General features: G+C 33.1%; 1 protein-coding gene across 1 annotated transcript in view; it reads right to left on the bottom strand.

Moving 5' to 3' along the window:
• Positions 1-14,302, bottom strand: part of VTA1 (vesicle trafficking 1) — a 76,587-nt gene extending 62,285 nt beyond the window's left edge. The window contains exon 1 of the mRNA XM_081295383.1: positions 14,125-14,302. Within this exon, the coding sequence (XP_081151509.1) occupies positions 14,125-14,236 (112 nt within the window). The 5' untranslated portion in view covers positions 14,237-14,302. The remainder of the gene's footprint in view (positions 1-14,124) is intronic.
• Positions 14,303-14,755: the final 453 nt, after the last annotated feature.

Raw genomic sequence — 14,755 nt, 5'->3', positions numbered from 1 at the left:
GAGAATTCCAAGAAGACTGTGTCCTCCAGTTGAGTTGAGAAATCTGAGTTCAAGGAGACTGAGGCAGTTATAAGTTGAAAGGCAGCAGAGTTGTGAAGAGTGATTAGCTGAATGCTACTATGTTCATGTATAAGGGAAAACTCCAAAAGGCCAGCAGAACAAACAAGAGCTACAGAACATTCAAGTTCCAATGAGAGTAGAACCAGATGTTTGCCCTGGGTGTTCAGTAGACTCCAACATCCATACCTTAATAGTATGGTTTACCTGTCCATGGAGCAAAGGCTATTTTATACTTGCCTCAAAGCTAAAAACAAAAACGAAACAACAACAAAGGCACAAAAGGATTAAAATGAACTGCAAATAACTTGGCCAGATCAAACCCATTTAAATTTAAAGTAAGACCACAAATGTCAGATATTAATGAACTTAAATTCACCATGTCCTGCATTCAACAACAACAAAAAATCACTAAGTATGCCAACAGATTAAGAAAATGTGACCCATAACAAAACAATGAACAGATCAAACAATATCAAAATAATGGAAATAGCAGATGTAAGTCAATACTAGGAAATATACTACGAAAAATATTTAAAGAAACTGAGTAAAAAGGAGAAATGGAACATAACACAAAGGAATTCAAATGGAAATTCCTAGGGATTAAAAATATAATACCTGACATGAAAAATTAACTGGCTATGATTAATATTATAGATACCAAAAAGGAAATGATTAGTGAACTTCAGAACATGGGGCATTAGAAACTAACCTAAAATAAAACAGGGAGAAAAATGATTGTTAAAAACAAAACAAAACAAAACAAAAAACCCACAAAATCTACAAGGCTCAAAGACCTTGTTTTTGGATTATCCATGTAACTGAATTCCTAAAGAAGGGAGAAGAGTGGCAAAAAAACAAAAACAAAAACAAAAAACCGCTGAAAAAATTTCACATTTTTCAAAAATGAAGATGGGAAAGAAAGCTTATTTTTCAAACAACAAAAGTTAAAAGAATTAAATGACAGCAAACCTGCAAAATAAATGATAACGATCTTCAAGGGAACAAAAAGACATCAGATTTAAAACTTGGATCTACACAAAAGAATAAAAAAGAGATGAAAATTGTATTCATGTGGTCAAGTTTAAAAAAATTATTTTCTCATTTTATAAGCATCTTTAATTGGAATGTATACTTAAAAAGAAAAAAAATCTATTAGAGGCTATATAGCATATGTGTATGTACATTATAAGACAACCACAGAAAATGACAGGAGAGGTGAAAAAAAGTAATTACCTTATATGTGAGGTTATATATTATACCATGATAATAATAAAGAGGAGCTGGGTGTGGTGGGACATGGCTATGATCACAGCTACTTGGAAAGGAAGCTGAGGCAGGAAGACTGAAAGTTTAGAGGGAAGCCTGGGCAACTTAGCAAGACCATATTTCAAAATAAAAAATAAGGAGTTGATGATACAGCACTGAAATAAGTAAATAAAATTAAGAGTTATATAAAAAAATTATGAACCTGATCTATTATTTTGAGTTTATTATCAAAGAAAGTAAAGTTTCACAAAGTGAGGTATATTTGCCCAAGGGCACACAGCAAACAAGTGTTAGGTTAAGTTTGGCACCAGAGTCATCTTTCTTTATACATGCACATAATATTATATATAACCACATATTTAAGTTTGTGACCCATAAGAAAATGTGACCCATAACCAGAAGAAATAAACCAACAATCAACATATCAAACAGTATCAAAATAATGGAATTAGCAGATATAAGTCAATAGTAGGAAATATGTTATGAAAATATTTAAAGAAATTGAATAAATGGAGAAATGGAACATAACACAAAGGAACTCAAATGGAAATTCCTAGAGATGAAAAATATGTTTTCTGCACCATGCTTTTGTATACTATGTTGTAGACATCTTCTGTAATAAATATATCTCCATATCATTTACCTAGTTACATAATATTCTATTATATTAATGTACAATAATGTACCTGAACTTGCCCATACTGGCATTTAGATTTCTCAATTTTATTTATTATAAAAAACAGTTAAGATACCTTTATATGTCTATTTTTTACAGTGTCAACATTGCCTTTAGGTAAAGTCTAATACACTGGACTAACACATTAAAAAGTCTAGTTCTCTTCATATGGTGACTGTTTAATCAACTTGTGATCATTACAGATTAAGAAGATATTAATCTGATAGGAATCTTACTGACCCAATCATTAATTGGCTGATTTTTTTTTTCTTGAAAGAACTGAGGCCTTAGGAGAGTAGGTGGTACCTGAAGTTATAGAACAGATGGTAATGCATATAATTTTAAATTTTAGTTCAAGAAAATGATGCTCACTAAAGAAAACTGAATGGAATGTGGCAAAATGCTAATGGTGATGATTTTAAGTATGAAGCCATGTGCTTCCTTTATTTTTTTCTATGCATTACAAATTTTCTATTATAAGTACATATTATTTAGACCAATGGTTTTCAAGGGAGGCAAAAATAACACTGTTTTTTGGGGAAGCCAGAAAAGTGGAGGCTTACTTATTTTTTAATTTTGTAATCTGTTAATGAAATGTCTGGGGGGACCATTTAAAACAGTGATATACTGAAATGTGCTGGGCAGTCCTGACAAGAATTCGCCCTTTAAGACGCTAACAGTGTTTCCAAAGATAAACAATAATAAATTGAGGTTAAAACCAAAAAAACACACAAAAAACAAAACTGAGAAGCCCTGTTAAAGCACAGTTGGATGGGAGGGTAAATATGATCCATCTGTGATGAATTTGAGCAAAAGCAGGAACTGAACAAACATGGTAAACCTATTATAGAGAATCCTATGCTGCTCAAAAAGGACATAAAGTTACACTTTGAAAAGCAAATGTAATTAATATTTTAAAAAAATCTTTATCAAAGATGTTTACATTTGCCTGGGTACTAAAGAAAGAAACGAAAGCTCAAGATGTGTTATTTGACTCCACAGACCCCTATTCCTTCAAGCTCATGTTTTTTTTTTCTTAAGAGATATAAAATGATTTATTTTATTCAAGAAAAGAGTATTAAAATGACTATTGTTACAAAATAAAATTAGTATTTGTATGTATGCCCATAAAAACAAATGATGAACAGAATGCTGATTAAGTTAGTAGTATACTCTTCTGTGAATTTTTGTTATTAACCTGTCATTCCCACAGTATAGTATCCTGAGGTAGTCTATAATAAAAAAAGAAGTATTTAAGCAAAAGAACTATGGTCTCCAATTTACCATTCAGATTCTGAAACCAGCAAAGAAATAAAAGAACTGCTTTTATTTACTAGTTAAGCTTGTCTGACTTTTAAAAATCCAATTTCTGTGTGATCAAAATAACAATAGGAAATAGATTATTAATGGCTAATCTCTATGTGGATTACCATCTAATAACAAAGAAATCCAGTATTATTTAGCTTTTACTTATACTAAGTTAAATTTTTCTATATGTCCTATATCATCTCTGAAATAAAATAAGCAGATGAACTAACAACTTCCTAAATATTTAATTTTCCCTTTGATCATATAAGCAAGTGAAATCTCTCAGGAACATTTATATACCTTCACTGAAAGTCTATTGATTTTACAATGTCACCCCCTAGAGGAAACTTCAAAAAAACAAGCATGAAACTTTATACTTTTAGTTATAACAAACTTAAAAAGGGAAAGGAAGATCTTTCTGGCTTTAGCTTTACCTACAGGATTAAACTTGGCAGTATCAAAATATTTATCACACACTGTCTGCTGTTACTAGAAATGCAAAAAAAATTTCTGCTTTATTAAAGGGAAGGGAGATGCAATTCAAAGATATAGTGTTAACAGAAAGTCTGTCCTTCATTTCCAGTCTCCACTTTTTCACTGTCTTTTTGTCCTCCCAGTTTAACTATCCCCTTTCCCCTCAATCACTCTGCTGCTTATTCAACAACTTGTCCTCTCATTATAGGCTACTGACAATTTTTTATTCAGCCATTTCTCTTTTGACATCTGACAATAAGTTCCTGAGTCTATCACTTAGTAACAAAAGGACCAGAATCACAGCAAAGACCAAATGAGGTATCTTGAAGGAAATCATTATTGTTACAAATGCCAACAGCTGCATGTCAGTTGCCTGGCTTCTTGTTTTGGTGACAACTATATGGTTATTGTTCCCTCCAGGGACCACTATTGCAATAAAATCCAGGTCCTTTTAGCAAATATTTCTGGAGTTCCTATTCTTTCAAAGCAGCAAGGGAACAAGTTGGCTTCCATAAGTATACAGTTTAGAAGAGAAGACAAATAAAAACAAAACTAAGGTATAGCCACATAAGACAGAAAAGACAAAGCAAATATGTACCTGAAAACTAGGGGTTTAAATGAAGGCCTCCCAGGAAAAATTACTTCAGGCTAGTAGTACTTTCAAGATAAAAATGGAGTTTGTGTGGTGGGAAAAGGAAGAGGTGTGGAAGTAGAAAAAATAATGTTCAAGTCTTGGAAACAAGAGAAAGTAAGGTACCAAGAGTGGAATGAAATTGATTAAAACTACAAACTATTATTCGAAATTCAAATCATAAGGGGCCACTGAGGACACATTTTTTTTTTCTGACTGACATATGGAGCTCCTAACAGGTGGCTTTAAAAACATTTTTTGCTTTTCATAAAGCTTTATCTTATTTTTGTGGTCTGAAATATGCCTCCTTAAAAGAAAACAGAAAACTTAAAAAAAAAAAAATCACCATCTCTGAACCTAAAAGCCACAACTTTCCCCTAAGTACACACATACAAAAATATATATCAGATCATTGTATATATAGAATTGTGTACCCTACATTTTCATATAACTTTCCCCTTACAGAAAAAAATGCTTTGTAATTTTTACATGATTAAAGTAATCATTTCCACAATAACATTTTTATATATATTAACATTTATATAATATAACATTTATATATGTGTAACATTTATGTGTATATTTATATATGTGATATCACAAATGTATAAATAACTACTCAGGAAGTCTGCAAAAGTTTCTTAGTATATTTGTGATTAATTCCTAAAGATGAATTTCCTAAAACCAGAATACTTCATTATAGATATTTTTATTTTACCCAAAAGCCTTCAAAAACTTTCTATCAATCAACCCTGCTATGTCATTACAGGCTTTACAACATTGATTGGCACTCAGGTAAAACTTTACCATTTTAATTCACACTTATTACTAAGCTGAATGTTAATAGTTACTATTTACTTTTCCATGATTTGTATGTACATGTTTTTTTTTGTTCAGTAATTAAAATGGGAATCTCAGTTTTAAAAATATATATATTTGTGTTTTATACATTAGAAATACTGATCCTTTGTCCTGTTACTGAAAATGTTTTCCTAATGCATTATCTATTACATTAATTTGTAATATGCAGAAGTTGTATCACAGAAGTTCTACATGGTTAGAGTACACTATGCCATTTACTTGAGTTCTTTCATTAAACATTTGAGGCAACAGGAATCACCTGTTTGAAGCAGAAGCTAGGAAGACACAACAGTGCAAGTATAAGGTGAGGGTATACCAGAAAAACTGAGATGAAAAATTAATGAGTGGTCAGTTGTGAGTGAAGGGAAGTTCAGCTTTTAATTTTCAGCAATTTGAAAGTATGGCAGAAATAGAAGATATTCTAGAAAACAATATATCAACATTAGCTCAAGCAGATTTTTTTCAATAGAATTTAAGAAATACATTAAACTTTCCAAAGATTACAAGAGTTTTGCTTTATTGATGACTTCTTAACCCAACTCAAGTTGAAAAAGATGTGCTCTTCTCAAGAATATTTAAGAAACCAGCATAACATTGTCACCCAAAATCCCAAAATGGTAACTTAAAAATAATGATAATGAAAGAACTAAATAGTCTCACTTAAAAACATTCTTGGGAGAACACAGACAAAATAAAATGAACTAAGTAAGAAAAATAATAGTTAGAGTCTTGATGTCCCAAAGCACAATACAAAAAGAATTAAAAAAAATAGGAAAAGATAGATGTACCAAAATTACCACCTTTTTGTTTGTGCAATACTTTGTTATGAAGACAAAAAGACAAGCTAATGACTGGGAGAAAATATGTGCAAAACAAATACCTGACAGAGGACTAGTAACCCAATGATTTAAAAAAAGGGGGTGGGGGCAGAAACTTAAAAATTTCACCAAAGATGATAAGCATGTAGTAAAAAAAGCACATGATAAGATGCTCAACTTCATGAGCCATCATGAAAACAAAAATTAAAACTCTGACACACAAATTAATGCTAGGTACAGGAGTGCACATCTATAATCTCAGCAGCTCAGGAGCCTAAGGCAGGAGGATAACAAATTCAAAGTCAGCCTCAGAAATTTAGGGAGGCCCTAACCAACTTAGTGAGACCCTGTCTCCAAAAAAAAAAAAAAAAAAAAGGTTTGTGTGTGTTGAGGATATATGACTCAGTGGTTAAGTGCCCCTGGGTTCAATCCCTAGAATCTAAATAAACAAAAAACCAAATAAATAAATAAATAAATGCTGTGCTGAGGTTTTGGAGAAACAGGTTCACTCATTCATATGTTGTAAGTCGAATGTAATAAGATACAGTCACTCTGGAAAATCATACTAATTTCCTTTAAAATAAAATGTACAATTACTAATTTTCTAGATTAATGGTAGAAAACTAAAAGTAATGAATTGCTGTATATATAAGATCCAGAAATTATACTTCTGGTCTTTTATCTCAGAGAAATGATAACTTATGTTCACACAAAAAACTGTATATAAACATTCTAGCATTATTTGTAATATGTATATATTGGAAACAAACATCCTTCAATGGTCAAATTGTTAAGTTTTAGTATAGACACATGATGGAATATGACTAAGCAAACTAACTTGGATCAATTTCCAGAGAATTGTACCAAGTAAATAAAAGCTAATTCCAATAACTTACATAATGTATGATTTCATTTATATAACATTTTTGATGATAAAATTTAAGAACCAGAGAACAGGTTAGAGTTTACCAGGAGACAGAGGTGAGGTGAGGCTAGAATGGAAAGTAATATGGTTATCAGTAGGCAAAATGAATGATTTTTCTCGTGGACTATTCTTTCTTGATTAAGGCTATAGCTACAGAAGTATATACTTGACAAAACTGTTAAGAACTCAGAATGTATACACACAAACAAATGTAAGTAAAACTGGGAAAGTCTGAGTAAGACTTGTGAATTGTATTAATATTAACATTTTGGTTGTGATGATATATTTTAATTTGGTAAGATATTTCCACTGTGTAAAAGGCACATAGGGTCCCTCTCTCTGAATTTCTTAAAACTGCATATGAATCTCAAATTATCTCAAAATTCAAACAGGGAAACAATATACACGTTATCTCTATAAATAGACAAAAAGTAATCTGACTTACATTGTTTCAGCATTTCTGAAGTGTTCTGAAAATAAAAGAGCAAACAACCTAGAAACAAAATTAAGGCAATTTTCGAATATGGTTAAACACTGGAGAATTACCATTAAGGCCAGAGATAGGTCATTTTTGTAAATTATAATAAATACTAGAAAAGAGAAGGCACAATGTGTATATTCTATCATGATATGACCTATGACTTATTTGAAAACTGATAACAAACATAGTAAGGCACAGGTTGAGAATCCTTTATTCAAAATGCTTGGGACCAGCAATGTTTCAAATTTTGGAATATTTGAATAAACATAATGAGATATCCTGGGGAAGGTACTCAAGTCTCAAAGTGAATTTTTTTAATGTTCTGTACACATTTTGAAGGCCATTTTCTATAATAATTTTATTAATTTTGTGTATGAAATAGTTTCATGATGTGGAACCTTCTACTTGTGACATGCAGCACTCAAAGCTTCAGATACTTAGAGAGTTTGGATTTTGGATTAAGGATACACAACCTGTAAATAAATTATAAAATATACAGTATTGGGATCCTATTACATTTCCCTTCTAGATTAGTGGTAGAAAACTAAAAGTAATGAATTGCTGTATATTTACTTATTCAATTAAAGAAATAAGAATCATTCACTATGTCTTAGTGAAAGAAAACAAGATATTAATTCTTGTCCTCCAGGAGGACCAAGATTGAAAGGAAAATAGATGTTTATAAACAACACAATGTGTTAAGACAAGGACCATACTAGAATAATTTCTAGACCATCCTTAAGAGGTCATAAAAAGCAATCTATAAGAAATAAGATTGTAGTGAACCAGTAAGTATAAGTTAGTCAAATTCAGACGACGTCAGAAGGGGATTCTGGCAAAGAGCAGCTGATATAAAGCTTTTATGAATCAGAATGTAGTTTAGCAATATAATTTTAATCTTTTTCTCACAAAAAATTCTTCCTTACTCTATGAGTTTAGAAAAGTATTATTTGCTATAAAATAGAAGAGTATCCCTTCACACATTCAGAAGCTGACATATAAACCTTTTCTTCAAGAAGTTTAAACAGGTTTTAAAAAAGTGAATTCTATACTATAGGGAACTGACTTAACATCTGAGCAGTCATCTTAAATGTTAACCGCCATCTTATGAGTTTCCCTTTCCTGTACTTCCTCTGCGGGAACACTCCCCACCCTCCACAGTGACTTACCCCATGGTACCATAACCCTATGCCAATCCCAAGGACATGACCCCTTGAAAGCCCCATGGTGCCATCGACCTAAGCCAATCCCATGCTATTCCCCCCCCACCTAGCTGACACAAGGACCCCCAGCCTAACCCTGAACATCTCAGGGCCTCTCTCTACTCTATAGAGGGATGGCCTTTATTTGTCAGCTCTGACAAATAAACGTTCATGTGGATCTCCATCCTTCATTTCTGGCTCCCCTGTCTCTCGCTTCTCAGTTTTCTTTCACAGACTATATCCAATACTGATATCTAAAAAATACATCACTCTTCCAATTTTAAATATTTTAACAATGTGGTAACTATCATAATCTTCTGATTATAAAAAGCTCCTAAGAGTCAAGAAAGTTTAATTGTACCTTTTTCTTTTGAAAATATCTTTTTCTGATATTTCTATTACTTAGCCTGTAGAATTTCACAATAAAGGATGCATTTGTATGCTTAAGAGTCCATTCTTGGTTCTCCTTTATACTTCTGCAACAAAAAGTGTTAAAAAATTTACAAAATTTCCATGAAATAAAGTATTTTGAGTCTTTACAATTATTGTTAATATATAATTGACAACCACACAAATACGTATTTTACATTTTAGTGTTAAATATAAAAAATAAATTTTTATTGGAAATGTGTCTTATAATCAGTTAAATCAAATTAATATGATTAATACTTTTTTATGAATTTAACATGGAAGAAACAATTCACATAAAAAGTTAGAAGAGAATGAAAGGAGTTTGTCACAAAAAAATCCTTGAATCATTTAAATTCCTTCTGGTTTATATGCTAAAAACCATATAATTACCTCCCTTCAAACAATATTTTTAATAATATCTTGGTTGACAATTGAATTAGGTGTGTTTCAAAATTTCTTTAAAAACTAGAAATGGATTTGTTAGGCTACCATTCCAATAACTCATTTTCTCAATTTCTATGACATATACAAAAATGATATTACAAAGATTCATCGTTTCCCTTGAATCAGTCTTCTTGTTTATTGTACGACACAGTTAAAAACATTAATTTCAACATGATTTTGCCAAAAAAAAAAGGTTTAAATGTTTTTATCCCATCGTCTGTTTCAAATATATTTTTGTTTAAACAAAACAAAGCATAAACAAATAAAAACAAAACTAGACAAGAGAACCTCAGAGCCAAAGATTTAGCTCATTAGTTTAAGGAGAAATGTCTAACATATTAGATAAATGACAAAGCCAGTTGTTAATGCCAAACTACTTTTTCAGAAAAATATAACTTAATATTCCAACTGGAATATCAACCATCCCTTTTCTAAATTCTAATTCAATAGAGCAAGAAGCCACAGAGCCCCTAGAGGAGCTTGTTGTTTGGATGAAATAGAGAACTTTTGCTTTTGGTATTTTTCTTTTGATTGTTATGTGTTGCTCTCAACTTAGGAATTAATGAACAAAGCATGCAGCAATAAGGTCATCTAATGAAAATTCATATCATTTTGAGAATTTGGAACACTGCAACACAGGACAGTGTTTAAAATGAAGCATTACCCCTAAGAGCAGAAGAATTTCCCCCTCTGGCCCTTGCAGGTAATTTTCCCAAAGCTCCCTCCCCAAACCCTCTTATGCATGACCTAGGCCCCAAACCACTCCTGCTAGCCCCCTTGATAAAATAAAAAAATGTGGGTGCTAATATTCCAGAACAATTTCTCCCTCTTTTGAGATTCATTCGTATTCAACTGTTCCTAAAAAGAGAAAAACTCAAGGTGACTCCCTGCATCCTGCTAACACAATGTTCTACCCTCTTTCCTCAAACTAGATTTTTTTTAAAAATTTCATGACTAGTATTTTAAAATAAGGGCTTAATCATTGCTCTAGTTAATTTTCTTCCCTACAAGACAGGGAAAGACAAGAAGCTCTACCTATTATCTTAATTAATAGAGGCTTCACTAACACCAGCAATTTGAACTGTCTCATTTTTCTAGACACTTTGGATTTTCTACCTTCTCCCTCAGGGCAATATACCATAACAAGAAGAAATTTGACAATATACATTTCTTTGTTAAAATAGAAAGGCAACTGGAAACAGGATGTAGGCAAAGACAGTGGCATACTTTGCTTTCCTGATCAAAAGCACTTGTCAGGAAGAACAATTTTAGAAAAAGAGCTTGGAAGTTGTGAATTGGAAAATTGATTCCTTTAGACTTCGAAGAATATTATAGAATCCCCAGTTTGAAAAGTGCTGGTTATGTATGCTTAATGGACAATTACCAGAAAAGAAATCTTGATTAGTGTTCTGTTGAACAGCAGAATAAGATCCACAAATACAGCAGCTAAAGCAATCATCAGATGGCAAATACAAACATTTGAATTATTCAAAGTAAAAAGTATTTAAAAAATATCAGTGGTAACAAAACTATCTGAAATAGTCTTTTTTTTCCCCCTTCCCTATTAACTTAGAATGATAGTCTTTACTTATGAACAGTTAAGCAGTTAAGGTCATTTGATGAGGTTTTTTTTTTTTTTTTTTTCATTTTGGGAATCTGGAACACTGCAGCACAGAACAGTTTTTAACATGAGGCATTATCCTTAAAAGAGAGATGTATATATGATATATATGAATTATAAAATACACATATTGGGATACTATTACATGTCCTTAATAATTAGGGATAATTAATTAGGGATAGCATCTTAAAAAGTAACAAACTGCTGTATAATTTATTTATTCAAAAACCAAAAAATTTACAAGTATTCACTATCTTAGTTACTATATTAGGAGTTGGAATTCAATATGTACCCATACAAAACAATCTGGAAACAAAAAATAAAAGTAAACTCAATAAATGGGATAAACAATAAGGTTCATGGAGATGAAGACAGGCCTCCAAAAAAATCAACAGAATGTAGAACAAACAAAAATGAAAAATTGTGGAAGAATTAAGAATAAAGAAGTTAAAGAGGGAAAGTGCAACATTAATCAGTTTCACTAGGGAACAGAGAGAAAGTAGAAGTAATATCTGAATAGATTCTAAATATTTTTCTAAAACTGATGAAAGGTATCTATCTACAGATTCAGGAAGCTAAAAGTCCCAAACAAGTAGACAGAAATAAATAAATAGATAGATAAATACAGGCCTAGAAAATTAGAATGTAAACCATAAAGCAAGAGACTGATAAATTTTAATAGTTTAAAACTGAATTTTTGAAAAAGAATTTCATAGAAAAAAATCAAACTATGAACTGGAGAAGACATCTGCAACACAAATAACAAAGCATTAATGTATATATTATCAAGAAAAGACAGTACAATAGATAAAAGGGCAAAAGTGGTAAATGGGCATTTCAAAGGGGAAATCACATATGGGTAATTAACATATGAAAAGATGTTGAACATCATTAAGACTCAGAGAATTGCAAATATAATTCCAATGAGACACCATTCACCCCCACCAGATTTGTAAAAATTAAAAAGTCTAATAACATCAAACATGATGAGTACATTAACGTTCATTTTACTATTCCTTAAACTCAGTATGCACATTATGCATGTTCTTATATATGAAAAATTTTATTAATACCTGGACTTTGCAATAAAATGTGTGTTCATCACCCTGGGGAGAGCCATTTCAGTGAAATAGTGGGGATGAAAACTAGACTGCAATAGGCTGAAAAGGCTCTTTAAGAATATAAAGGCAACTACAGACTATAGACAATTCAAGCTTATGTATGGGGTTGGGTAGATAGAGCTGCAGCTTTAGGGGGAAGTCCTGGTGAAAGTTTCTGTTGTTTTTATTTTTTGAATAAAGAAAATCAGACGGGCTTAGAAAGAAATAACAAAAGGGTAAGGATAATCACATTAGAAATAAAGAGTCTGGGGCGGTCACAAAGGTACAAAATAACTCATGAATAAGGATTAATTTTAGATGAGAACGAGGGTTCCTATTTCACTGTTATGAGAGATTATTTCTTTGTTGTTCTCCTATCATTTTCCTCTAGCTCTATCCACTCCAGTCACAATGGTGTCCTTACTCTTCCTTCAAGCAGGCCTCTGCCTAAGGATTTTTATACTTCAATCCCTCTATAAAGAATACTCCTTCCCAAATGTACATGAAGAGTTGCTTTCCAATCCTTCCTTTCATCAAATGTCAACTCAGGTGTGTTCTCTGACCAATTTGAAACTAAAATCCCCTTCACACTCTCTACCACCACTCTAGTACTCCCTATTTCCTTTCTCTGCCTTATTTTTATTCATTATCTTCTAATATTGTATAGCACATATATTTGATTGTTTAACTTCCTTAATCCCATTGTATGTAAGGTTCGTGAATTTGGACCGCAGTTAAGGTTTTTAGTAATTCTTGGTAAAAGATAAAAGCTCAACAAATACATGCGAAATGAATGATTAATGGTTCCTGCTTAAAGAAGTATAGTGAAAACAATGCTGTAACATTTTAACAAAATGAAGTCAGGCATACAGTATAATCAATTTACTGCCTACAGAAGAGGTGAAAATTGAGTTGCATCTTAAATCAGGAGTCTGCCAAGCAGAGAAAAAAGGGGGCATTCTGGGACATTTGGGAATGGGGTATATGTGGAGTACAGTAGAGATGATCGGATTTTAGCTGACCTTACAATGCCAACAACAGAGGACATATACAGAGCTTCTCTACTCTAAAAAACCTTTTAGAAGATTTATTAGGTCACTTGTTGTATTTGGAGTACCACATATATAATAAAGTTTATATAAAAATACCCACACTATTCTCTTTAACTAATGTAAAGGAAAAAGTCTAAACAAACTTAACCTGTTTTCCCATAAGCTCTAGATACACAATATGTAGCACAAAGTGGGAATACTGCTAACAAACTTTTCAACTAGAAAAAGAAGCTAGGAGTAAATACTGCCATTGGTGGGAAAGAGCAGTTGGGAGGCGAAACAGGAATTGTCAAATTCAACTGTTTAGTAGGATATACTCTCTAATTACCATTTCCGAATTCTGTACTGAACCTGAGTGCTGTCAAAACCAACCTGCACTTACCCCGTTTTCAGAGTCTATCTTCCTTTTTATCCAAATCTCTACTAGCTTTGAGACACTTTTTTGTTTTTACCTCATCTCAGTTACTCAAGTATGCAGACTATTTCCAGCGGGCAGGAAGCTCAGAAAACCTGGGGGTGTGTTCCAGAGTTCATCAACCCCTTTAGTCAGTTCTGGAACGCAACAGAAAGAAACGGGAGAGGCGGTGGACACTATGGTGCTTTTGGAGTTTGGGCCATTCTGGGGCTTGTGAAAAGGTCTGGCTCCCTGAGAAGGGCGGGGACCCAGGCGTTCCCAGAGGTCAAAGCTCAGGTCGAAAGCCGGGGGGGCGGGGCGTGCCCCGAGAACCCTGGGTGGCCTGTGGGCCCCGGGTGTAACTGAGAGGGGAGGGGCGCGGCGACTCGGAAAGACTCACAGTAATAGGCCACCACAGGGTCCCGCTTGTCATGCTCCTGAGCGGTCCTCAGATGATGCTGTATGCTCTTAAATTGGGGGGGGAGCGGGGGCAGGGGTGCAAGAGCAGCCATCTCTACTCCAGGAATCACCTCTTCCTACTCGCGCGTCACCGACACTTCCGCTTCCGTCTGGGCGGTCGCGCGCGCGAGCGTCGGGCACATCCCAGTCTATCTCTCGTTGCTCAGCGACGTCAAGTCAACTACGGATGCTCAGTAGGGACAAGCAGTGCGCGCCTGGCTCTTGGCGTTTATAGCCCAAAGAGGGCTGAGCGCCTCGGCAGCGATGTTGTACATGACACCGGCGCTCTCTGCTGGTAGAAAGAAGAAGAATTGTTTTGTTTTGCTTTTTTCGTTTGTTGATTTGGCTAGTGGCAAAAGGAGAGATAACAAAGGGAAAAACAAGAAAATAATGTTTATTGACTGGGAGAAAGAGTAAAAGCCCAATTGCTTTTGGCATCATTCAGCATTTATCCCTTTCATTTATTTCCTCAAGTAATCTTAATAGTGTCCATAGTAACCTTTTTTGATTAGAATTTTAATTTACATTATTGCATGAGAAGAGAAATTGTGAGTTTAAATTTCAAATTTGAA

This window comes from Spermophilus citellus, assembly GCF_964194105.1.
Source record: "Spermophilus citellus genome assembly, chromosome: 5".
NCBI classification, from domain to species: domain Eukaryota; kingdom Metazoa; phylum Chordata; class Mammalia; order Rodentia; family Sciuridae; genus Spermophilus; species Spermophilus citellus.
This window is presented reverse-complemented; position numbering and strand designations above follow the sequence as displayed.